The following is a 24,518-nucleotide window of genomic DNA, read 5'->3' as shown; positions in this document are numbered from 1 at the left end:
ACTAATTTTTTCTACTAAAACCTATTTATATTTAACCAAACTTTTTTTTTTTTTTTTTTTTTTTTTTTTTTTTTTTTTGCTGAACTTAACTTAATTTTACTACTTCCTCCGTTTCTTTTTAGTTGACACGTTTCTTTAGTCACGTTTATCAATGCACAACTTCAACCATTTATATCTTTAATCGATAAGCAAAAATTATGAAAAGTTGATATTTTGAAAATATATATTGTGACGAATCTAACAAGATCCCATATGACTATATTTTTTATTATGTATAAAGCACAAAACACGGTCAAAGGGGAGTGTGTGAATAGTGCTAAAGTCAAAACGTGTCAACAAAAAAAAAAACGAAAGTAGTATTATTTTTAATGAACATAAATTACTTTTGCTGAATATTATTTTATGAAATAAGGTGAAATGAACAAGGCCTTAGTCAAATTTGTATTATTCATAGTGCTCTGTACCAATGTTTACATAATTTAATTAATAAAAAGTGAAGATATTGATAGTTAAAATTACTTGTTGGCAAACTGTAACTCTTATTAAAAAGTGAAGAGTGTTAAACTTATAAAATAAGTTTGGGTCAAAACACAAGTTTAACAAGGAGAGATAAACCTTACCATTAAAGGAGTAGAGTAAGTAAATCTAAACATCCAAAACGTACAAGAAAATGGGGCATGCAGTTTGAGATGGAAGTCTAATTTATCTGTGGGATGGAACATGTTACAATCTTACGGAGTACAATTTAATAAGATGGAACAAGAAAGTAACTATTGTTGTTAGCTTTTTCAAATTTCTACTTGATCCAATTTTAAGCACTATCATATTGACTTGCACAGCTCAAAATCCACTTTGACTAATTCTTTTAGAAAGCAATTCGAGATAATATTATGAGATTATTATGCATGAAATTTAATATATTATTATGAGATTATTATTATAAATGTATAAATTTCAAAATATCAAATGTTTATAATAATTACCATAATAGTTAATGAGTTTTATAGTCAAAATGATAAACAATAAGTATAAAGCCCCGTTCACTTCATCTTATTTTGCTGAACTGAAATTATTTTTACTGAAACAAAATTATATTTGCTGAACTTAAATTATTTTTACTGGACTTAAATTAATTTTACTGAACTGAAATTATTTTTACAGATTTTCTATTATAATTCTTTTTTAAGATAACTGAATTTTACTGAACTGAGCTTATTTTTACTGAACTGAGCTTATTTTTACTGAAATGAAATTAATTTCACTGAACTGAAATTATTTTTACTGAAACAAAATTATATTTTCTGAATTTAAATTATTTTTATTGGATTTAAATTAATTTTACTGAACTGAAATTATTTTTACAGATTTTATTATAATTCTTCTTTAAGATAACTGAATTTTACTGAACTGAGCTTATTTTTACTGAACTGAAATTAATTTTACTAAACTGAAATTAATTTTATTGAACTGAAATTATTTTTACTTAATATTATTTTTTTAAGGTGAAGTGAACAGGGCCTGGATAAAATAAAAATCAATTAGATGGTACAATAAAATAAATGGTAGAAGTAATAATAGCAAGTATATGATATATTTTGAGGCCTGGACATTGACTTGACTAAAAACTTGAAAAGAAAATGGGTAGACTAATCGACAATAAGATGATGATACATAGTTCCACCAGCACACGCACTTCGAATTTTATGTATTCATCTAATATAGTTTCCAAAGAGCCCATGGATTATATTTTATATTACACCCTTTTTTTTTTTTTTTTTTTTTTTTTAATGTAATAGTTTGATTTTTGCACTATTTATATTCTAAATTTCTATTTTTAACTTGATTTTTACTACGGATTTATTTATAAAAATCACATATTATTATGTAATATATCTTTGTATTAGTCACGATTTACATTCTAATACAAAAGTATAGACACAAATAGTCAATATTATCTCAGTAAATGTATGTGTCAGTCAAATTGTCTTCTACGAAGTTTTAGCTTGCTTGTGGTGCTTCAATAAGGACGGGAATATGCATCCAAATATGCCAAGTCCTACAAAATAAAGAAAACACTACAAAAACACTAAACATAATGTATTCCCTCCGTCACTAATTGTTTGTCCCATTGCAAATATTTGGGTCGAACTTTTAAATTTTGACTCTAAATTCCCAATTCCCATTGATCTATAATAAGAACACTATGATATTTAGAAGAGGAACAAAAGCAAGAAAATCTAAAGAAAGGCAAGATTGAAATTAAAAGAAGATTATGGTAAATTGTTTTGTGTGGAAAACCTTGACACTTTTCATCCCAATTTCTACAAGCACAACCAAAAACATCAAAAGTCATCTAAGAGAAAAACAAGAGTGAAGCAAATCTTAATTGGTGGTAACAACGTCAAGTGGATTATTGATACATGTCTCGCATCACTTGTGTAGTTGGGTAATGCCTTTAGAGAAGTTGATGAAGTACTAAGCAAAGGAAATGTTCTTAAACTTCCAGAAGAACTTCACATGAAAACATAGTACAGTATATAATTCTGCAATACTAGACATCGAATGTTAAGCTGCCAACCTTACATGCCATCAACTTTAGTCTATAGATTTAGAGCTCAAATTGAATTGCAGGATAAAAATCTAGTCGGATGTTTACAGCTTGTTCATTACTATAAGTAGACCTGTTGAACGATCTTATGATCTCACCTTGTCCTCGCAGTTAGTTTTAAATTCACAAGCGTTCACTGAGATGCTAGACTCCTGGAGACTTTTCAAAACCAGTTTTGGTAATTTCATCTCTAGAACTCTATCTGGAGATTGTTCCCGGTACATAGGAAACAAACCAGAACAGCAACAAAGGTACTTTAACGTGGCAAACAGAAAACATGATCTTAACAATACATGTTGAATAACATCTTCAATTACTTCTCAGTGTTCAATGTAATCATTAATACAAAATTTAGATTCTAGTCTAGTACAAAATTGCTTAGAATTGCTTCTTCCAGAAGAAAGAATACTCATCCAATGAATGCATACAAGGTTGCTGGGTGAATATCTACTGTTTTCTCCAGTTTGTGTATCGTTCCAATAATTAACATCAACTGTTAAACTGCCAATCTTACATACTTGCCGTCAACTACGAATTTTGAGCTTGAATTAACCTGCAGGATAAAACTACTTGTATTAGATTGTTGACAGCTTCTCTACCATAAGAAGACTTGTTAAAAGATCTTATGATCTCACCTTCTCTTCAAGGGTAGTTCTACATTCAATATCGTCCACTGAAATGCCAGACTCCTGGAGGCTTTTCGACACCAGTTTTGGAAGTTTCTTCATCTTCAGAGCCCCATCTGGAGCCTGTTCCCAGTACAGGAAATTATAGTTCAAACATCGTGACACCAGTACAGCCACAAAGGTAAAAATATAACATGATATCTACTACCCAAAGATCACAATACTCAACATTATCCAATGATATTCAGGATGGGATCTAAAAGTGACCTGATTAGATCAATGATGAAAACACTTTATTTGGACACAGTGAAGCATAATTTAACATTTATGAATAAATAGAAGAGTCAAGGGAGAGGCTGGACTCAAAAGATCCTGTATCTTTGCTTTATCTTGAAGCATCCTAAAATTCAGACTAAGTAGTTTCACAAAGCTACCGGGAAATTAATCATCTATTCATCTAATATTTCATATGAAATACTCTCCAAGTTTTACCAACTTCTACTTGCTCATTGTGACACCCTGGAATTCAAATATTACTATACTTCTCCTAATTGAGATGACTATAGCCATGACATGACTTTGTCTAAATACTTTAATTTAAAAGTCAGTATCAATTCATACATGGATTGCCAAAATGGAACAAAGGTTCACAAAACTTGTATGGCTCATAATTGAATTTATCACCTTAAAGTAGGTAGCTGAAGAGTGAAAATTATATCCAATATGGTTATACCCAGGAGCCAGGACCACAATTGATACATAAGCCAGTAACAAACTAACATTCTAACAATAAGACCTTGAATCAAAAGGACGGAGGAAAAGGGAGGAAGGAGAGGCAGGGGAAGATGGTCTGGTACTATGGTGCAATACGTGCATTTCTTTGCAAATATTCCAAAAATTTGACTTCTTTCGATCCTTCTTTCCTTCCCATCATTTCCTATCTTTTCCCTCAATGACTGCATACCTTAGTTATTTATCCTCAATGACTGTGCATCCAGAATATGAATAAAAGTTTAAAATCACTGTTAGAAATTACTACATAGCTTTTTTTTTCAGCAATGAACCATATAACAACAGCAACAACGACAAAGCCTTAGTCCCAAAATAAAGCAATGAACCATACACAATATGAAAATGTTTATAGAAATATTCAAAAAGAAAGCAGAACAGATACTCACAGATTTAAGCACGGAAGATATCAGCTTCTTCCACTTAATATCTTTTCCAGTACCAGTGGTGCCTCCCTCACCTTCCTTTGCTTCATTTTTGGCTTTCTTCTTTTCTGTACCTTTAACCTCTGAGTCTTTCCTGCCTTTCTTTGACTTCTTAGGTGCTTCCTCTGCTTCTTCTTGAGTAACAAAACCATTAACTGCTCCATTTGCACATTTTTCCATGTCAATAGATGCGTCTTTTTTTCTCTTTTTCACAGAAACATTCCCATATTCAGCTGAAGAATTATCATTTCCTAAGGCCCCATTTGAATCCTTAATACTTTTGTCAATTGGAACTTCAGTTTTGGGAGTGTTTTCTGTAGAGTCTTTATTGGTTACAGCCCCTTCCTCAGGTGGATTAGGCTGTTGTTTTGCAGTAAAGGCTCGGGCTTTAGCTCTGTGCTTCTTTCCATCAGCATGCAAAAGCAAAGCCTGCTGGCTCGTAGCTTTGGTGTTGCAAAGACTACATATCAAATGTAAGTGTTAATAAATAAATAATGGTACCAAAGAAACTGATTCGGCAAGTTTTGAAAAAGAGAAAAAGGTTACTTATATAAAACCAAATCACAGTTTCAGACAACAGCTTCAGTTCATTATCAATGTAAGAGACTAAGAGTGTAAGCCAATCTTCAAAGAATTTTGATGATCCAACAACAAAGCAAGAAGGAAAATTGAGGGTACTGATACTCTCCATAATAATAATTATTATTAAAAGATGTTAGCTCAACTTAAAAACTGAACATCTTCATCAATATGTACACACAGTTATGCTTAAACTGAACTTTGGTCTCATATTATGGACAAGAGAGACGAAACAATTGGGGCAAGACCTTGCAGCATTTGTCTTAACACTAAATAAAAGGACAATAAGATCAACATTGTGTGGCAAAACCATCAAGGTAAAGTTGAGATCATAGCTCAGCTAACAGGAGCCTTTAAATAACTAATAATTAATATTGAGGTTTATCCACATGCATAGAGAAGGCCTCTACAAACATATTTTAAAAAAAGATGCACCTGCAAAACCATGGATATCGATTAGATAATCCAATATTTATATCAACATCTGGCTTTGGCTTATCATTATTTGGCTTTGCAGGTGTGCCACTTGCAGGTTTTGCTTGACCCTTTGGACCATACTTTTCCTGAAAAACACAACGTATTGAAATGAATTTCCACCCTAGACTATAACATAGAACTTAAGCACGGCATTGAACGCTATAAGTAAGGATTGAACATCTCCAATATGATGGCTTCAAATCCAATTAATAACTCATTAACCAAACAGATTATTTCTAACACTCGGAAAGGCCAAATATTAATCAAAAAGCTGACAAGTAAAAAACCAAACAAGGCCAAGATGAGGGCAATGTATTCTCCATAATTCCATTAAAAGGCAAGAGAGAAACTTTCAACCATGAATCACATTCCATTAGCAATGCACCACTGTAAATTTGACATGTAAGTATCCATAATTCATACAAAAAGAAAGCCTTTAAAGAGCATGCCTTACATCAGTTGTTTGAATAAGTAAAATTTTAATCAAATGCCTCCAAAGGGGAAAAAATGACCATAACTCTAGGAATAAAAATATATAGAACTCCAAATAAAAATATATACATAGAACTCAAATAATCCATGGAATAATATTAATTTGAACATAACTCTTGGTACGTAAGACTCCTAAACTCAGTCTAAAGTCACTTCCTGTCACTAACAATTTCTCTATTCCTAATGAAATCCGAAATATGAGAGTAATTCAAGCCATACAAAAGCAAATCGTTTTTTGTTTTTCGTTTTCGCTTTCACAATCATTCCCTTTCTGACAAATAACTCAAAAACACACATACATTGCATCTCTTTTTTGTCCGACGAAAAATCACAAATACTAACTTATGTTTTATAACCAATACCATCATATTTTTAATGCAATTGCAAGCAGAAAAACCAACCCCAATTTATAATTCCAGCAAATTAATTCAATCCAATATTAATCTACCATTTTTTCCCATCTTCATTGAAAATAAAATTAATAGAAAATACCCATTAAAACAACCAAAACAATAAAAATAAAAATTGCGAAATATCAGTAATGAAATCATACAGCTTCAGTTATGCATTGAGTGTGAGATTGAACACGCTGCTGATCGAACACCTCCCCACAATCGATGCAAGATAACTGTTCCAAAAATTCAAATGACAAAAACCCATAACTTCAAATAAAAAATCACAGTAAAATTTCCAGAAAAAATTACAAAAACATTCAAAAAAAAAAAGAGAGAGAGAAATTTATAAACCTTATATGCAGAGCACATGCGAAAATGATTAGGGAGTTTAGGCTTCTTGAGATTTTCCCCACAATCTTCACATTGAAACCAAACCATTTTGATTTTTCTTGTTTACAAGAAATTGGGGGAAAATGGGGATTTGGTTTAGTTCTAATTTCTAGGGTTTTTGGTTTTGGAAGAAGGGTTTTTGGTGCAGTTTTCAGCCATTTTTATTTGTTTTTTCACAAACAATGGATGAAAACAGCTAATTAAATACTTAATACATATAAATATGTTATTGTTAAATATTATATAACAATAAGGGCGTTTGGTCTAGTGGTATGATTCTCGCTTTGGGTGCGAGAGGTCCCGAGTTCGATTCTCGGAACGCCCCATTTTTGATAAAAATTTTATTTTTAGCCTTTTGTTTTTCCTTTTAACTTTTTTTTTTTTGAAACCTTTTTTCCTTTTTAACTTTGTTCTTACTAATTATTTCACAAATTTTTATAAGTGGTTGGTCACACCGTGTGGCCTATAGGTGTGATTATGAGACAATTCAGTTCGCGAGCTACACGTGCTTGACTCGACCAAAACTCAACTCGTGTTAGCTCGGCTCGATCTCGAACTCGATTTGGGACCTTAATGAGTCGAGTCGAGCAACTTACTACTCGACTCGAAAAGCTTGCGAGTAGCTCGGTTTAATTTCTAATATACAAGAACATTAAACTAAAAACACACTATTACTTTACTTAAATTACGAAGTATTACAATTCTGTGAGAAAATAAAGCAAATTTAGATTGTATAATTGATAAAATGTTATGTATATTAGAATGTTGATGGTATGTATATCAGTTTGAATTAAGGCTATACCCATCTATAGTAGATAGGTGATGGTATGTATATCAGTAAATGTGCATAATTGTACAAACTATAAAAATCTTAATCTGATGTTACACAGCTTGTACCACATCGAAAAAATATAATGAGTATAGTAGAATCAGAGATATATAAGAGAACACTAATGTTATTAGATGTTCTATAACCCACATTCCCATATTGAAGTTTTGGAAAAGATCAAAGAAAGGGAAGAAATGTTATAAAATTAAAGTAACACAAAAATATTCTAGTAAATGATTAGTGTGGGCCTTATATTGGACAAGCTATTGAGTTCAAAATTAAGTCGAGCTCGAGTTTAAGCTTGAGTGTTGAACTAATGAGTCGAGTTCAAGCTTGAAAATGTAAGCTCGCGAGTTTTCAAGCTCGAATTTGAGTTAAGCCTAGCGAGTTCGAGTCGAGTTTAGTATACTCGTGCTTGACTTGCATTATAATCAGCCCTGATGTGGCTAACCATTATAGGAGTTACTTTATTAGTGTTATACGGGCTATTCAAATAGTGATATAGGGGTTACTTGATAAGAGTTATAGGGGTTATTTCGTCAGTATTAGAGGGGATACTCGGTTAGTGTTATAAGGATTATTTGATTAGTTAATTAGTTAGTGTTGTAAGGAGTTACTTTGTTCTTTTATAAGTGGCACATGGTCTCGCTGATTTATTTTTTTTAGCTAGGTGCACAAAATACAAAATCAACAGAATTTTAAACAACAGGTGAACTTCCTTAAAATTTTCTTAAAAAGGTGAGTAAACTTGAGTATATATTACTATATTAGTAGTACTAGTTCTTTACCTGAGCAACGCTCGGATATTCAATGGAAAAAAAAGGAGTATTTTTATAAATTACTCTAGTTTATACTTGTTTATAGGTTTTGTACTTGTTTATTAAATTATTATAAATAAGGCACATTAACGTAGGGTATCTTTATTTTTGCAATTTGCTAAATAATTATGAATTTAAAATTGAGTTAGAATCCCTTTCTTTAGTAGGAAATGGACAATTCATTTTATAGATTAACAAATGAAAATTCAAGGAAATATCGAAGATTTTCTAATCTTAATATATAATTAGAACTTTTTTAGTTTTGGTGATTTTCTATTTACAGCAATAAATTTCTGTTAAATTAAGTTTCGAAATTTAAAGGGTAAAAAAATCACTGATTTACCATGACTCTACGTTGTTCATCATATTTTAATCAGTTATCTCACTTTTCTTATTTATTCATAAAGCAAAGAAAAAAATTAATTATTTAAAGTTCATGTTACTGTTCTACTTTTTGGGGTTGTTTAGGTTGTAGATTCTTTTTTTAAAAATAATAAATTATCTTATTATTTTGTAATTGAAGAAAAAAAGGAAAACAATTGGCGGGAAAATTTTTGTTGTGGATACGACACGTGTACTTTTGGGATGGATAATATAGTATTGGTTGATTGATGTTAGGTTTGACTATTTATGCCCGGGTAATGCCCGGATTGTTGATAAAATTTTAGGATAAACTTTTTGGCTTGAATGTTCATTAATACAGTCATGTAATCCATTTTAATAATGCATGATATTTAGATATATGATATCCTATCGCTTACTGATACTCTATTTTTTTAACTTAATTAAATATATTATAAATGGATCTCATTTTAAAGAACTTTTTGAAATGAATTTTATGATGAAAATTAAACTGAGTTATAGGATAATTTTTAAAAGTTATGATTGATTTTGTATGTACGAAATATTAGAAGTATAGTGGTAATAAAATTGTATACAACATTTTTATCTTAAAAACTTTATCCAAAAATTGCTTACTTAGCATCATTTGTGTCACAATAATATCTAATTGTCGCCTACGTGGTGCGACACTTGGCGAAAAATTAGAATGCCAAGTGTCCTTGTCTTGTCACTTAGCTGCGAGACCGGCTTTATTTATTAGTGATTAGTTTTGTGCACGGGCGACGCCCGGATTGTTGATGAAATTTTATGATAAACTTTCTAGTTTGAATATTAAATATGGTCATATAATATTTTTTTGATGATTTATATAATAGTTCACTTTTTGTAGTTTTGTTTGTAAATAGAAATCTATATTATTATTGACTTGAAATCATTTTTATTGAACTTAAACTATTTTTACTGAAATGAAAGTATTCTTAGCAAACTACAATTACTTTTTCTGATTAGAACTTATTTTTACATATTCTTTATGTCTATGTTATTATTAGCTTGATATATTTTTATTGAAAGTATTTTTTACCATTATTCACTATCATTTTTTAAAATAAATTAATATATTATAAATGGATCTTATTTTAAAGAACTTTTTAAGACGAATTTTATGATAGAAATAGAACTGAGTTATAGGATATTTATCAAAAATTACGATTAATTTTGTATATATGTAATATTAAAATTTAAAAGTATATCGACATTTAAACTCTATACAACAATTTTATCTTAAAAAATCTATCCAAAATTGTGTTTTTTAGCATCATATGTGTCACAATAATAACTAATTTTCGCCTACGTGGCGCGACACATGACAAATAACTGGAATGTCAAGTGTCATTGTCTTATGGCCTGGCTGTGAGACCAACTTTATATATTAGTGATATGATAGGTAGCCGCTTGACATCCACCCGGCATACCCCAGTATTTTTTTTTCGTGATTAGTGTAATCCATATAAAAAGAATCTAAATTTAATATATACATACATACATATATATATATATATATATATATATATATCTTACATTCTTACCTAATTGATATTTTAGTTTTGGCACACATAAAAGAATATAAGACTTTGCTCTAAGTGGCAACATCATAACCAAATGTTGATCTAACCAAAGCTTTATATGTACTCATGAATTCTATTTTCCATGTTAAGTTTTTTTACCCATTAATTATCTAGCAATTTTTTCCATTTTGCTATTTTCGTATTAGCCATGCCATTTTTTACCCAATTTTTAGTCATTAAAATAATTACTCAATCAATATTCGAATTTGCACCTTAAGATATAACATTAGATGATTTATTAATAAGTTATGTCACATATTATTTTCTTTTTTTTCGAACAAATTTTAAAATACGTGATATAATAAGAAAAGGATTTCTTGTACTGATTTTTGGGTTTAATAATTGTAAACAATACACTTTTTCATAATTTTTATTTAAATGTGAATAAGAAGGGTGGTAATTTTATTATGTTTTTCGTATCAATTTTATATAAAATTACTATATTAATTGTAAAATGATACGATTTTCTAAACTATTTCATAAACATAAGTGTAAATTGTAGTAAATGTATTGTCAATACAAAATACTCGCTGTGAAAAAGGCAAGTAGTTTAGTGTGAAGAACTTAGCAAGTTCTAGAGAAAAGAAATCAATTTGGGAATTATAGAAATTGTATAAACTTGTTCACCAAGTCTCAAATGAAGCAATACAATAGTTTATATAGGTTACAAATATTCCAACAACTAACAATAACAAAGATAAATAATAAAAATGTGAGAATCGGATTGATGGCATGTATAAGTATCGAATTGCTGAGTTGTACATATAGCAGACTGTTGTTTTGTACATAGTAGGAACAGGGAGACTGTTGTTTTGTACATAGTAGGAACAGGGGAATTAGAGAAGCAACAAGAACATTAATGCTCAGAATTCTTGTTAAGATCAGATAAGAACTGCATGAGATCTTCCTCCTCTCTACGATCTCCGAAAGTTTGTTAAGCAAGTTACAACTGCACTGCTGCTAAGCACCACAAAAACAGGCTGGAAATCCTTCCATAACCTATAATTGATCCCAATGTTATGAAACTCAAACATCTAAGGTACAATAGTATGGCCAAAACACTCCTTAATCTGAGTCCATAATTCAGCAGATGAACTCACAAAAAATAAAACTCTTATCTATAATTTTCTCCATAGAATTGAGAATTCAAGACATAACCATATAATCATTTCTCAACCATTTCTGATAGACAACAAAAGAGGAAATTGAAGCAAGAATTGTACTATCAACAAAACCTAGCTTATTTCTAGCTATCAAAGCCATGCAAATAGTTCGACTCCATTTAATACAGTTACGTTCAGTAAGAAGATGATTACCTAACTGCAATCCTGGATGAACAGAGTAAGCTTAATTGATATAATTTCATAATCAGAAGCTTACTCCCTTCGTCCCTTTATTACATGCATGTATTTCTTTTTTGGGTCATCAATTAAGTGCCTGTTTCCATTTATAGGTTGTACTTTTTTACAATATTATTCTCGTTTTGATGATTTGTCACCCTTTTTCTTTTTCTTTTTTGTACTTTAACATCAATTCCCAATACTTTCTCTCTCCTAATTCCCAACCACTTTTTCTTTCTCTCTATCTTTCTCTAACCTCACATGCATATTTATACTCCCAATTATTAGTTTTAAGGAATCTTTAACTTTCTTAATTCCCGTGCAAAATGAGAAATAGGCATGTAATAAAGGGACGAAGGGAGTATAAACTTGTTTATCAAGCCTCAAATGAAGCAATACAACAATTGCAAAGCTGTACATTGCAAGAACATGGGAAGCAGAGAAGCAGTATATATATTCTACAACAAACAACAATCAATAAACTTGTTTATCAAGCCTCAAATGAAGCAATATGGGAAGCAGAGAAGCAGAGCTGTACATTGCAGGAACATGGGAAGCAGAGAAGCAGCAAGCCGAGATCTCTCAATCACTTTTCAAATTCAAATATGGTGTTGTTGTTGTACGTGTATTGTTAATGGTAAAGTCGTTGCTAATATTCCATTTGTTCCGATCAAACTTGTTCATATAGATGAGTCATAGGAATTTTCATGGTGATGATAGGACGGAATGTTCGAAATCTTTTTTTTTTTATTTTTATGAGTAAGTTTATCTGTAATAGTGTGTTTTCCTCCTGCCATTGTTGACCTTTTAATTATTTTTATAAAATAAATTATATTGTCGAGATTATATCAGGGTTAGATGATATTATTTATAAGTTGGATGATATCATTTATTGTCTATATGATATCCTGTATTAGTTCAATGATATCCTCTATTAATTCAATGATATCCTCTATTATATACTTCCTCCGTTTTTTAATAATTGCAACACACACTTTTTAACGGCATTTAAGAAATGTGGGGTTCACATGATATAATACACGTAAAAATGAGGTGAGTGGTTGTTAGGAGTGTAATTTAGTGGGCCATGTGCGTGATTTAAATAAGAGAAATAGTAAATCTTTTCCCTAAAATAACTTTCCATTTATAGTGTGTTGCAAGTATTGTGAGATTTCCATTTTAGGAAAGTGTTGCAAGTATTAAAAAACGGAGGAAGTAGGTTTCATGATATTATCTATAGGGTGAATGATATCCTCTATTGGTTTTGTGATGTCATGTATAAGCTGGATGATATCATCCATTGCCTAGATGATATATATCCTCCAATGGTTATATAATATCCTTTGTAGGCTGGATGATATCCTCTATTAGTTTGTTAGAGGATATCCTCTATTGGTTATATGATATTATATCTATAATAATCCTCTATTGATTTTTATAATATCTTCTATTGGTTTTGTAATATCATCCTAAATGATACCATCTATTGTGTATATAATATATGATATCATCTCGCCTAAAGATGATATCATCTGTTTGTTTAAATAATATCCTCTATTAGTTCCATGATATCATATTATCATGTGTAGGCTTGATGATATCATTGGTTATATAATATCATCTACAAAGGGGGATTGTTGTTTTAAGGCAAGACTCACACAATACATATTGTCATTTTAATTCAAAATCAAAATAAATAGGAAAAATTAGAAATAATAATCCCAACTTTCATCAATTTTGGTAGAATAATCTCAACTTTTGATTATACTGGAATAACCGAACTTTAGGGAGTCTTCTTTCTCTTCAATCCCAAATACCGGTTACCGGTTGAATGGGTTACTTTTTTTTTTTTTTTTTTTTTTTTGTTAAAGTGACTCGTGTCACAAATTAATTGGCTAAAAAAATATTTAAAAAAAATCCACCCAAAAAAAAAACCACCATCAATCACCCAACCCTCCACCCCTGCTCACCGGAGCCACCAACCCCACCCACTGCCCTTTCCCTCTTTCACCAGAAAACTACGGTTTAGACCGCAACCAAACCCCGACCTTCCCCCACCTCGGAAAACACCACCTCCACCCCCTATCCGACCTCCTTCATCCCGAAATCCCTAACCCCAGCCCCACCCGTTGTTGGCTTCCCCTCTTGCCTCGCCAAACACCACAACACCACAACCTCACCAAACACCACAACCACCCCAGCCGCAACCACCCCAACCGCAGCCACCAACCTCAAAACTACCAAACAATATGTATTTCAATCGCAAAATACACATCAACCAAATCCGCAACCCCAATTTCGCTCAAGCAATTACATTGTTCAACTCATTAGTTAGCAGCGCGTATGGAGGGGGAATTAGCGGCGCAGGGGGAGGGGGAATTAGCGGCAGGAGCGGATTGGTGGTTGCGTGGGCATTTCGGGGTGGGGGGATGCTGCTTTAGATGGTAGCTTAGCGGCCGGAGCGGTGACTAGGGTGGTGGTTGCGTGGGGGTCCGACGAGGCTGGTGGCTGGGCTGGCGACAATTAGGGTGGTGGTTGCGTGGGGGTCTGACGAGGCTGGCTGGGTGAATTTTTTTTTTAATTTTAATTTATTTTTTGTTTTAGTTTTTTATTTTTAGACCAATCAGAATTTGACACGTGTCAAGTGACCTGATATAATAGGTCATTGACTTTTGTTGACCGGTTAAGGATTGAAGACATTCAAAACCCCTCAAAGTTCGGATTATTCTAATATAATCCAAAGTTGGGATTATTCTACCAAAATTGATAAAAGTTGGGATTAATTTTTCTAATTTTTCCAAATAAATAATTATCAATTGCTGGTAAAAGAAAAAAAAAAATTAAGTTATCCAGTTTTTGATCTAGTCTGGTCCGATCTTGGACCAATAAGAAAGATTTCAATTAATAACTTTAGTTGCCTACATTGTCAATGCATAATACGAGTAGTGTTGTTAACTATCACGGAGTACCACATAAAATCGATTAATGAATGAGTATAGAACAGTACTATTATGATCCAAAAGAATCGACAGAAACTGGGAATGCTTTGATCTAGAAGAATCAATAGAATGATCGATAATATGAGCACATGATGCAGATATACCGTGCAGAAGAAAGGGTCTTTATTTCATGAAAGAGTGCAATTCACATCAAAAGTGTTAATCCATTTAAGAACTTTTAATCTCTAATAAAGAAAAGTGATTTATTAAAGAAAATGGTAAAAAAAGGAATTAATAATTAAAATAGAAATAACAGAGTAGCGTGACATCCCACCAATATTAAAAAAGCAAGCAGTGAAAAAGGGTCATTTTGTATGTTTGTTTCCCCTCACTTTTGACAAAGTGTTTACTTTATTTCCAACCAGATTACCCTACCATTAAACTTCAAAGTATTCCAATCTAAATTAAAATATATATAGTTTTTTTTTTTTTTTTTTTTTTTTTTTTTTTTTTTTTTTTTTGCAAAAGGATATGGTTGTGTGTAATCATCACTGTCATACTCTTGAATCTTGATCTAATATGGTCAATATGGACTATTAACAGCTAAGTAACTATCAAGGGTGAATAAGGGTGCGTTCTATTCACCTGCTTTTTATTTTAGAATTTGTTATATACACCCAGATGTGTACCATACACCAATAAGTATTTTATTCTCATTTTGATGATTGTTTTTCATCTAATTATCAAATGAAGAGCTAAACTAACCTTGGGTTAGTTGGGTATACCCAGCGGGAGTATATAACAATCTCTTTTTATTACTTATCAGAACTTATCTGATCTTATTTGAATTTATATGATTTATCTGATCTTATCTGAACTTATTAGCCCTTATTAGAACTTATTTTACTCCCTCTATTTTTTTTATTTGCATCTGTTTGACTGTCACATTTGTCGAGACGCAACTTTGACCATTAATGTCTTTAATTGTTAATTAGTAAAAAATTATAACAAAATTATATTATTAAACTAGACTTTATGACGAATCTAATGACATATTATATAATAACATTTATTTATTTTATAGAGTTTAAAAAATTAAGTCAACCATGGTATGTAAATAGTGCAAAAATCAAAGTGATACATTAAAAAACGGAGGGAGTAGTTATAAATTGAACTTGGGTGGCCCTAATTAACCCTTATCTGAACTTATTTTTTATGAACTTATCTGAACTTATTAACCCTGATATGAACTTATTTCTTGAAATAAGTGAAAATAAGGTGAACAGTACATGACATAAATGGATTTTAGTAATATTAATTTCAAATAACGTCTTTCTAGTAGTGGATCCAGGATTTGGGAAATGGGGTACGAAATGAAGTTCGATAAAAAAAAAAAATTTACAAAATAACATGTGGATTGCAATAATTTTTTCCTAACTAAATTTTGAGTTATAATAAATCATAAATCATTCTTTTTTTGTTTGTATTAGTATATATTTGCGTATACGATACACCCCATTCTTTGACAATAAGTCCTATTACTGATTAACTAATATGTTGTGTGTAAAAAAAGATTATCTAAGAGGTTATTTGGAACGACAGTTCTCTTTGATCGAAAAAATACTTATCTAGCGCTGAACAATTTAAAATATCACCCAAGAGGCTAAGAGACTAGTTTTTTAAATAGGAGGTCTTTTTGAAACTAACACAAAACAGGCAGACTGATTCGTACCCTTGGCTATACATAATAGAATCACCTATTTATACAGGCAATCTCTTTTCTTACCAGTTTGTTTTTTTTTGGTTGCGAAATGGGGGTACAACTGTACCTCAGTGTACCCCCTAGATCCGCCACCGCTTCTTTCATGAAAAATTCTATTTTATGTTCTTGTTTGTAAAAATTTTGCAATTATTTAGAATATCCTAAATCAATTCAATTAGCAGCATTATGTAAATGCTAAGGATTGGTTAAAAAAAAAAATGTAAATGCTAAGGATTGTACGGAAACAAAATGATATAAAACTTATTATATAGGATTAAACTTTTTAATTTTTTCAAATGAGGGTAATTGTTTTTAACATAGGATTAAACTTTTTATTTTTTACAAACTTCTTGAATTTAGGTAGTTATTGAATGGTTTTGAAGAATAACAAAGTTGGAATTTCTTATTTTTATTTTTTAAGGACAACAATGGTTTTATTTTATTTTATTTTTTATTTTTTTTTATAATTAAAAAAGTGCATGGGATTTAAGGATTTTAGTTTTTGGAAATTGTGGTGAATACTTGTAAAATTGATGCCTGAATTATTATACAGATAGATATGTAAGAAAATAACATATTCCTGTATATAGGGTCTTATTTGAAGTGTCTTAATGAATGGGAAGAAAATCAATTTTTAATAATTATCTCAAATATGTAATTTTGAGATAATAATGATCAAATAATATTGACATTGACAAATGTACACTATCAAAACAAAAGAAGTAACAAAAAATTTAATTATAAACATTTTGTGATGAGTGATTATTATGAAATTGAATTGAAACCAATAAATGAATTGAGTCGTTGTAAGTCTTATTATTTTATTATCTTCTGATACTTTCATACTTAACTGTTAACTCATATATATCCAACTTGGATTAGATGTTTATTTTGTCTTAATTTTTGGTTAGTGCTTCTGTTATTTGCTATATGATATACAAAGTGATAACTTAGTGCATCATTAGGGTCACTCACTAATTTAATTTGTATTAATAAGGTTAGCAAGGAAAGTTCAAAGAAGAAAGAAAAAAAGTGGCCAGATTTATCTACAATTCTTAGTGAAAAGAGTAGATAGAAAAGACTAATACAGTAATACTCAATCTCATTTAATAGAAAAAAGTATATTTGTATCATCTGCCTTTCTATGGTTCCACTCCTTTAGTATAATGACTAATTACTTATTCACCCGGTTTTATTAAAAAAAAAAAAATTACTTATTCACCCGTTTTGGAATTTTATTTAAAAATTTTACAGTATAAATTCCTTAAAAGCACATGAAAATGAATCTAACATTACTTAAAAAATATATGTCAATTTTTACAAATTATGATACCTGAAAAATAAAAAATGTTGCTCCAAAAATAAATGGAGATGAAATATTGCAAAACTACTTAACTAGGTATGATGTACAACAACCAATTTTTTTTTTTTTTTTTTTTGTCTGATGGTCTCCACTTATCCACCTTAAAATTGGGAGCTCAGTCAGGAATCCATAGTTTCATACACCTTTTCCTAATTATTTTTTTTAAAATTTAAAAATAATTATAGTTCTTAAAGATTAAAGTACTTCCAAGAAAATTAGTTTTGTACATAAAACAATGTATCTACAAGAGTTGGTATGCGTTTGAGGGTGATTGGGCTTATGTCATGAAGACCAATAATGGAGTAAAGTGTATCTTTCCCTGCCAAAAGGAAGAACACTAATCTACCTTTATACTACTCAATTTTAAGCAATGAGCAATATTGTGTGATGTGTTAATTTGTGTTCTAACAATACATAGTGGATTGGAAATGGAAAAAAACCTAATTAAGTTCTAGAGTAATAACTAAATATAAGTTATAGAATCGTGTATTCGTGTTACAGCTAAGAAAATGTTTAATAAAGTCAAAATGTTATCAAACATAGCTCATCAGTATTCCTCTTAATTTTGCACTAGACTTGTTCTTAATTTCTTCATCATGCAACACTTCTCATTAACTATGAACTACGGTTATAAAGACTTGGACATCCAAAAAACGTAAAGTGGCATCAATAATTCAATTGATAATTCCTAAAATTCTAAAAACACCTAATATAAAAGAGAGGAAATCTGAAATATAGATAATTCCTACTGCAATTATTCAAGCTATACCTGCACAATTAGACAGCCTAATTACAGGCCTAATTCAATGGTTCCTGTATTTCCAAGAAATGCTTAAGCAAGCAAAAAAATATAAATATAAAAACACAATAGAAGACATAATAAAATTGATACTTGTAAATTGTAATATAGTATTTGCATTAAAGATTAATATGGATAAGGACCTGTCAACCCACCCTTCTCAATCTTAACAGCTAATATTACCCATTTATTAAAAAATGTACACCCCTAAAACTTTGCATGCTTCCAAACAAGAGGTTGAAGAACATTGATACATCCAAATTAAAATAACCTTCTTTATTTCTCTATCTTTCCTTTTCAAATTTTTTTTTTTTTAAAAAAAAGTTTATAAATTTTCATGAAAAATTTGTTCACTCAATCCATTATTTAGTTTGATTAATCACAGTATAATTGTTAAAAATTTAAATACCAATAAAAGAAAAAAAATCTTTTAAAATCACCTAAAATAGTACTGCATGATTGGCAATAATATCCTTATCCAACTATTATAAGCTCCTAAACAAAGGCAACAATTTTCCCACACTTTAATTTTCAAACCAAAAAAACACCTCTCAAAACCCCTAACAAACACCCCAAAAAAACCCAATGGAAGATGGTGACATCCCACCATTTTGGCAACCACCAGCCACCTTAACACGGCGGAACCGACATCGATCATCGTCCCCGATACTAAACTCATCTCTACTCATCATTCTCCTACCCTCAATCGCCCTCCTCTTCACCGTCTTCATAATTATCCCTAGCATACACAAAATTCTACCGATAACAAACAACACCAATAATACTCAAAATCAGAAATCTATATCAGTCAAAAAGAGTTGGGACTTGCTCAACATAACCCTTGTCCTCTTTGCTATCCTATGCGGCATTTTCGCAAAAAGAAACGATGATTCATCGGTCGCAACAATTGAACGTGATGAACAAGTCCAACAACATCCCACACAAACTCGTAGTACTAGTACGACTACTAGTACTACTACTAGTTCACTACGAAGGAGTAAAACAATGATGCACAACTACAATCATTCATCAACATGCGTACCACAATGGTTCGAGTACTCGCAGCAGCAGAGGATCACTACCTCTCCTACAAACACTCCTCAACCGGATAACGGCATCTCCCGGTTACGCCGGACAGTCAGCTCTGATCCTTACATGAAGTATACTAACAATAATGATAATCATAATAATACCAAGAATAGCCAGTTCCGGTTTTTCGATGATCTCGACATCAGTAGATTTTATCCTAAACTTGCTGAGGCTACAATGTCACCGGCGGAATTCGAAAAAACTCCGGTAAAGGATATCGAAGTCGATAATTCTGAACTGCAAAACAGAGGAGAATCACAATCGCCGACATTTTCTCCGCCGCAAACACCGCCGCGAAATCCACCAGCTCCGTCACCTCCTCCGCCTCCGCCGCCGCCTCCGGCGAAGCAGAGACGAACATTCCAGACGATTCCTCGAAGAGAGCAAGTTCCGCCATCTCCGCCACCACCTCCTCCACCGCCACCTCCGCCGCAGATGCCACGTGGACGGGAGGAGAAGAGGAGAAGTTCGCGAAAGCGAATGAACGCAACGAAGGAGATCGCAACAGCAATTGTTCATCTCTACAGTCAACGCAAGCGAAAACGACGACAAAAATTGCAGAAACCAACCAGAAATTTCGAAGATTTTTCATCGGAAAATCGATCGCAATTCTTTCCTCCGCCGTCACCGCCGCCTCCTCCTCCGCCATTACCACCGCATCCGTCATCTGCTTTCAAAAGCTGGTTCAAAAAAGGGAGCAAAACAAAGAAGATTCACTCGTTTTCCTCCATACCTAAACCTCCACCACCGCCGATTCGGCAAAAACCGGCGAACTCCGCCGGAAAACCGCCATTACCGTCAAGGAGAGATACCGGAGTGCCTCCACCACCGCCTCCGCCGCCGTATAAGGTAAGGCCGGAGATCAACGGTGGAGATGAAGCGATGAGTGAGATGAACGGTGGAGATGGAGAGAGAGTGAGTTCGGTGACGTGTCCGAGTCCAGATTTGAATGTGAAGGCTGACTCGTTCATTGCAAGGCATCATCATGGGTGGAGGCTTGAGAAGCTTAATTCTTGGAGAGAGAAACTCAACAACGCTGGTAATGGGCCCACTTTTTAAGGGCCCACTTTTATTTTGGCCCAATATTAATCCCACGCTTCACGCTCACTTGTCACTACTACTACTTCTCCACCAACTTGGTGCTTAATTATTTCTATTGCTATTATTAGGTGGAAACTAAAAAAGGGTGTGTTACATATGGTGTGGATTTGGATTGTTGAATTAGTTAGTATATAAGAGTGAGGTTAGGGTCTAATTTTGGTCCGTTTTATTGTATCTGAAATTAGAGTCTTGACGTCCATAAAAAGTTTTATATATTGTAGTTTACTGTAATTTAATAGAGGTGATCATAAGTCATGTCGACTTTTGATTTAGATGCAGCATATATCTAGGCTGAATCAAGATGAGATTCCGATTTGATGAGCTATATATTTCACGGATATCTATGAAAGGTTATAGAATGCAAGGCAATAACAAGAAGGGTGATATGAGGTCATTTTCTCGCTTTTTTTGGTGGGGAAAAGGAAATTGCAATTAAAGGGAATTGCAATTTACATTTTGTTAATGGAGACATAATTTTTAAAAAGAGCTCCACTTTTTAGGAAGAAATACCATGATGGGGCATCTTCCAATTTGTTTGGATTTGTTTTACTATTGTAATTATTTATCTCATCATTTTTATTTACTCTGTTTATAGGGAATAGAAAGAAAAAGAAAAAAAAAAAGGATTTTTCTAAGTTATGCCCCAAACTTCTTCGGTTTCTAACCTGTGTCCATACTTTTTCAAACGTCTAAGCTGTGCCCTCAACCTCACTAATTTTTATTAACAATAACCTTTGACGTTAACAATAACCTTTTTTATTATTTTATTTTCTGATTTTTAAATTTTTTTTAAAGTGTTAAATCAATTAGAATGGGACACGTGTCAAATTAATAATGCCACGACACCATTGTTGATAAAATAACTTAACTTTCGTTAATGGATATGACTGTCAAAGGGTGTTGTTGATAAAATATCGTGAGGTGGAGGGCACAACTTATAACTTTGAAAAAGCATGGATACAACTTAGAAATCGAAGAACTTGGGAGCATAACTTAGAAAAATCCAAAAAAAAAAAAAACATGTTGGCCGGTATTGTGTTTAGGACATGAGTGGGTATAGTTTCATCGAGTATGGAAATTTGCGATAAAATATAAACGCAGATCATAAAATAATAAAAAGCTTCATATATATGAAGTTAATAGAGATAGAATGCATGTTGGCAGTGCTTAATCATGTGGGTACAAAATTGTTATGGAATTTAATAATGACATACGAGACCTAGTTACCTTGTGAATGTCCATCACCGGGGCTAGGACTTGATCTATTGATAACTCTAGGTCTATAGTTATCTAACAGATTAGACCCTTGAAGTGACTTAGACCCTTGAAGTGACCCTAGTGAATTTCCATCATCGGGGCTAGGACCTGATTCATTGATAACTCTAGGTCCATATTTATCTAAAAGATCAGACCCTTGAAATGGCCCCTGTGAATGTCCATCACCGGGGCTAGGACTTGATCTATTGATAACTTTAGGTCCATAGTTATCTAAGAGATCAGACCCATCTTGAAGTGAACCTTGAGGTAGTGATTGAAATTTAGTAGTGACTTGATCTGTAGTTGTATATTGGAGGTTGTTATCTTGCATATTTATGAGGTCTTTTATGGTTTTCGTTGTTTCTTGGAGTTGTCTACCTTTGACAATATGAATTTCTTGGTGGAAAAGTATTGCCACAACGAAACAAGCAATTATAAACTTAATGCTTCCCATTTCTAGCTTCAAGATTTTTAAAGCTCTTAAATGTCTAAGTAAGAAGAGAAAGACGTTCTCACCTCTGAACTTCTAGTCACATGTATAGTACTTGGACACCGTCAGTTATGGTTAGTTTAGATATCAACAATAATACCAAGATACAAACTATATGTCTAACATTAAGTCTTATTAATACTAATTATTGTTATCAATAATTGATATTAATGTTAAGTACTGTTACCTTATTTTACATCAATTACTTTGATGTTATTACTAAGTGCTCATTTTATATTACTAAATATTCATTTATTACGTGTTTATAATTTTTTTTTACAAAATATTCATTTTTAAAATTGTGGGCTAGCAGTTCTATAATTATATTATGGGCTCACCACCTACACATGTCACTGATATATTGGTTTTTTTTTTTTTAAAAAAAAGAAAATAAAATTAAAACAAGAATTAAAAAAAAAAATCTACAACCTAACCATGCCGAAAACCAAACCACTGGTAGCCCAACCGCTAGCACCCCTTGCTCCATCCCAACCCGTCCCTGGAACCCCTTTTGGAGGGCAACCTTATTAATAATGCCCCACCACTTTGTTAGACAAGTAATTTAAATTAATATTTTAAGGAAAAAAAAATTCTACTATCAAATAAAAGTAATTAGGGTATTTTAATGCATTGTTAATATTCATATAATTTGTTTCAAAAAATATTATAAATTCCAAAATCAACATAATATTTTATTTGTTTTTTTGTACTTCCAACACACCTTGTTTTTTTACATACTAAGCTATTTGAAAAAGTGATTAGACTATGTAAGCAGACAAATTATACTATGATTTAACACTCTTTTAAACAACACTTTCTTATTATTGGCGGTAAATTTTTTTTAAAATAATTTGACCGTTTATCTAGTGTAATATCTCTCTTAAAATGAATGTCTTGTCAAAGTAGTGTGTTATTGTAAGTAAAAATGGAGTTATGTATTTTTTTGAAAAAAAAATTATGATTAATATATCAATAATAGTATAATAATGAACATAGATGAAATATTCCTCAAAATACCTTCTCCGATGGCTGACATACCATTTTGCACATATAAAACAAAAGGTGGTACTGCTGAAAGCAAATAATTGATGTCGTATTATTTTACACCTACTAAAAATAGTTGGGATTATTTTCAGGCAATTTTCCTATATTTAAAAGAAATAGAATACGAGATTTATTTATTTATTTTTAAAAAAAGGATTATTTCAAGTTTCGTTTCCAAAAGAAAAATTATTTTATGCACGAATAATAATATGTTGTACATTTCTATATGAGAATCTTCATTTTTGCCTTATATGAGTGAAATTCATTATTTTAAGCATCAACAATATGTCTTCATTATGCTATTGTTAATTCTAATTACTTTATTCTGATTCGGCATTGCGCTTTATTAGATTTACGATTTGTTTCAATTTAGGTGGGTTAATTTGAATTATTTAGGGGAAAAGACTACACATACAATTATTATATGTACGCAGGCCATATATACAACTTGTTGTGGCAGCTCTTTAATGTGCAAAAAGTTGCGCTCTAATTTCCTTTTAAAATCAGATTTTATTTAAATTTCAAATAAAAATGTTAAACTGTAATATTGGATATGCAAATAGTACGCGACATGATCTGATGATCCCATGGTCGTCGAACTCAAGGTCCCCAACATGAAAGTTAGGCAGATATTGGTGGATACATAAAGTTCTCAGACATTATAATAATTTTATGCTTAGAATTTTTAAAAGTTTTATGAGAAGATTAGAGGTTGGAATAGGTCTTTCACCCCTTGGTCGGTTTTAAGGGTGGAGTCATTGATCTTGTTAACAGGGCTAAATTGCCAGTTTGAATGGGAGAGAAGCGTAAATGTGAGAACATGGTTTTTCAGTTCCACGTCGTGAAAGACTTGTCGGCTTAGAAAGTTATTCTCGGTCGAAAAACTCTGAATGTCGATAAGACGGTGATTTTTCCAACGTAAATAATGATGAAGTTTGA

General features: G+C 31.7%; 2 protein-coding genes and 1 non-coding gene across 3 annotated transcripts; 2 read left to right on the top strand and 1 right to left on the bottom strand.

Annotated features, from left to right (window-relative positions):
* Positions 1-2,914: 2,914 nt before the first annotated feature.
* LOC145578880 (uncharacterized) lies at positions 2,915-6,922 on the bottom strand. The gene is made up of 6 exons (XM_081636178.1): positions 6,743-6,922; positions 6,550-6,624; positions 5,463-5,590; positions 4,413-4,908; positions 3,244-3,357; positions 2,915-3,161 (listed from the first exon to the last, which is right to left on the bottom strand). Exons 1-6 carry the CDS (start codon positions 6,827-6,829, stop codon positions 3,105-3,107), a joined length of 957 nt encoding a protein of 318 aa, XP_081492304.1. The 5' UTR covers positions 6,830-6,922; the 3' UTR covers positions 2,915-3,104.
* A 112-nt stretch (positions 6,923-7,034) lies between these two features.
* On the top strand, positions 7,035-7,106 carry TRNAP-UGG (transfer RNA proline (anticodon UGG)). The gene has a single exon. It is a non-coding gene; the product is annotated as a tRNA-Pro (tRNA).
* Positions 7,107-19,183: 12,077 nt separating this feature from the next.
* Positions 19,184-20,746, top strand: LOC145577762 (uncharacterized). The gene has a single exon (XM_081635213.1). The coding sequence runs from the start codon at positions 19,184-19,186 to the stop codon at positions 20,744-20,746; it is 1,563 nt and encodes a 520-aa protein (XP_081491339.1).
* Positions 20,747-24,518: the final 3,772 nt, after the last annotated feature.

The sequence above is a fragment of the Chenopodium album genome, chromosome 14 (genome assembly GCF_948465745.1).
Source record: "Chenopodium album chromosome 14, dcCheAlbu1.1, whole genome shotgun sequence".
NCBI lineage: Eukaryota > Viridiplantae > Streptophyta > Magnoliopsida > Caryophyllales > Amaranthaceae > Chenopodium > Chenopodium album.
Note: the sequence above shows the minus strand (reverse complement) of the source record. Positions and strands in the feature narration are given on the sequence as shown.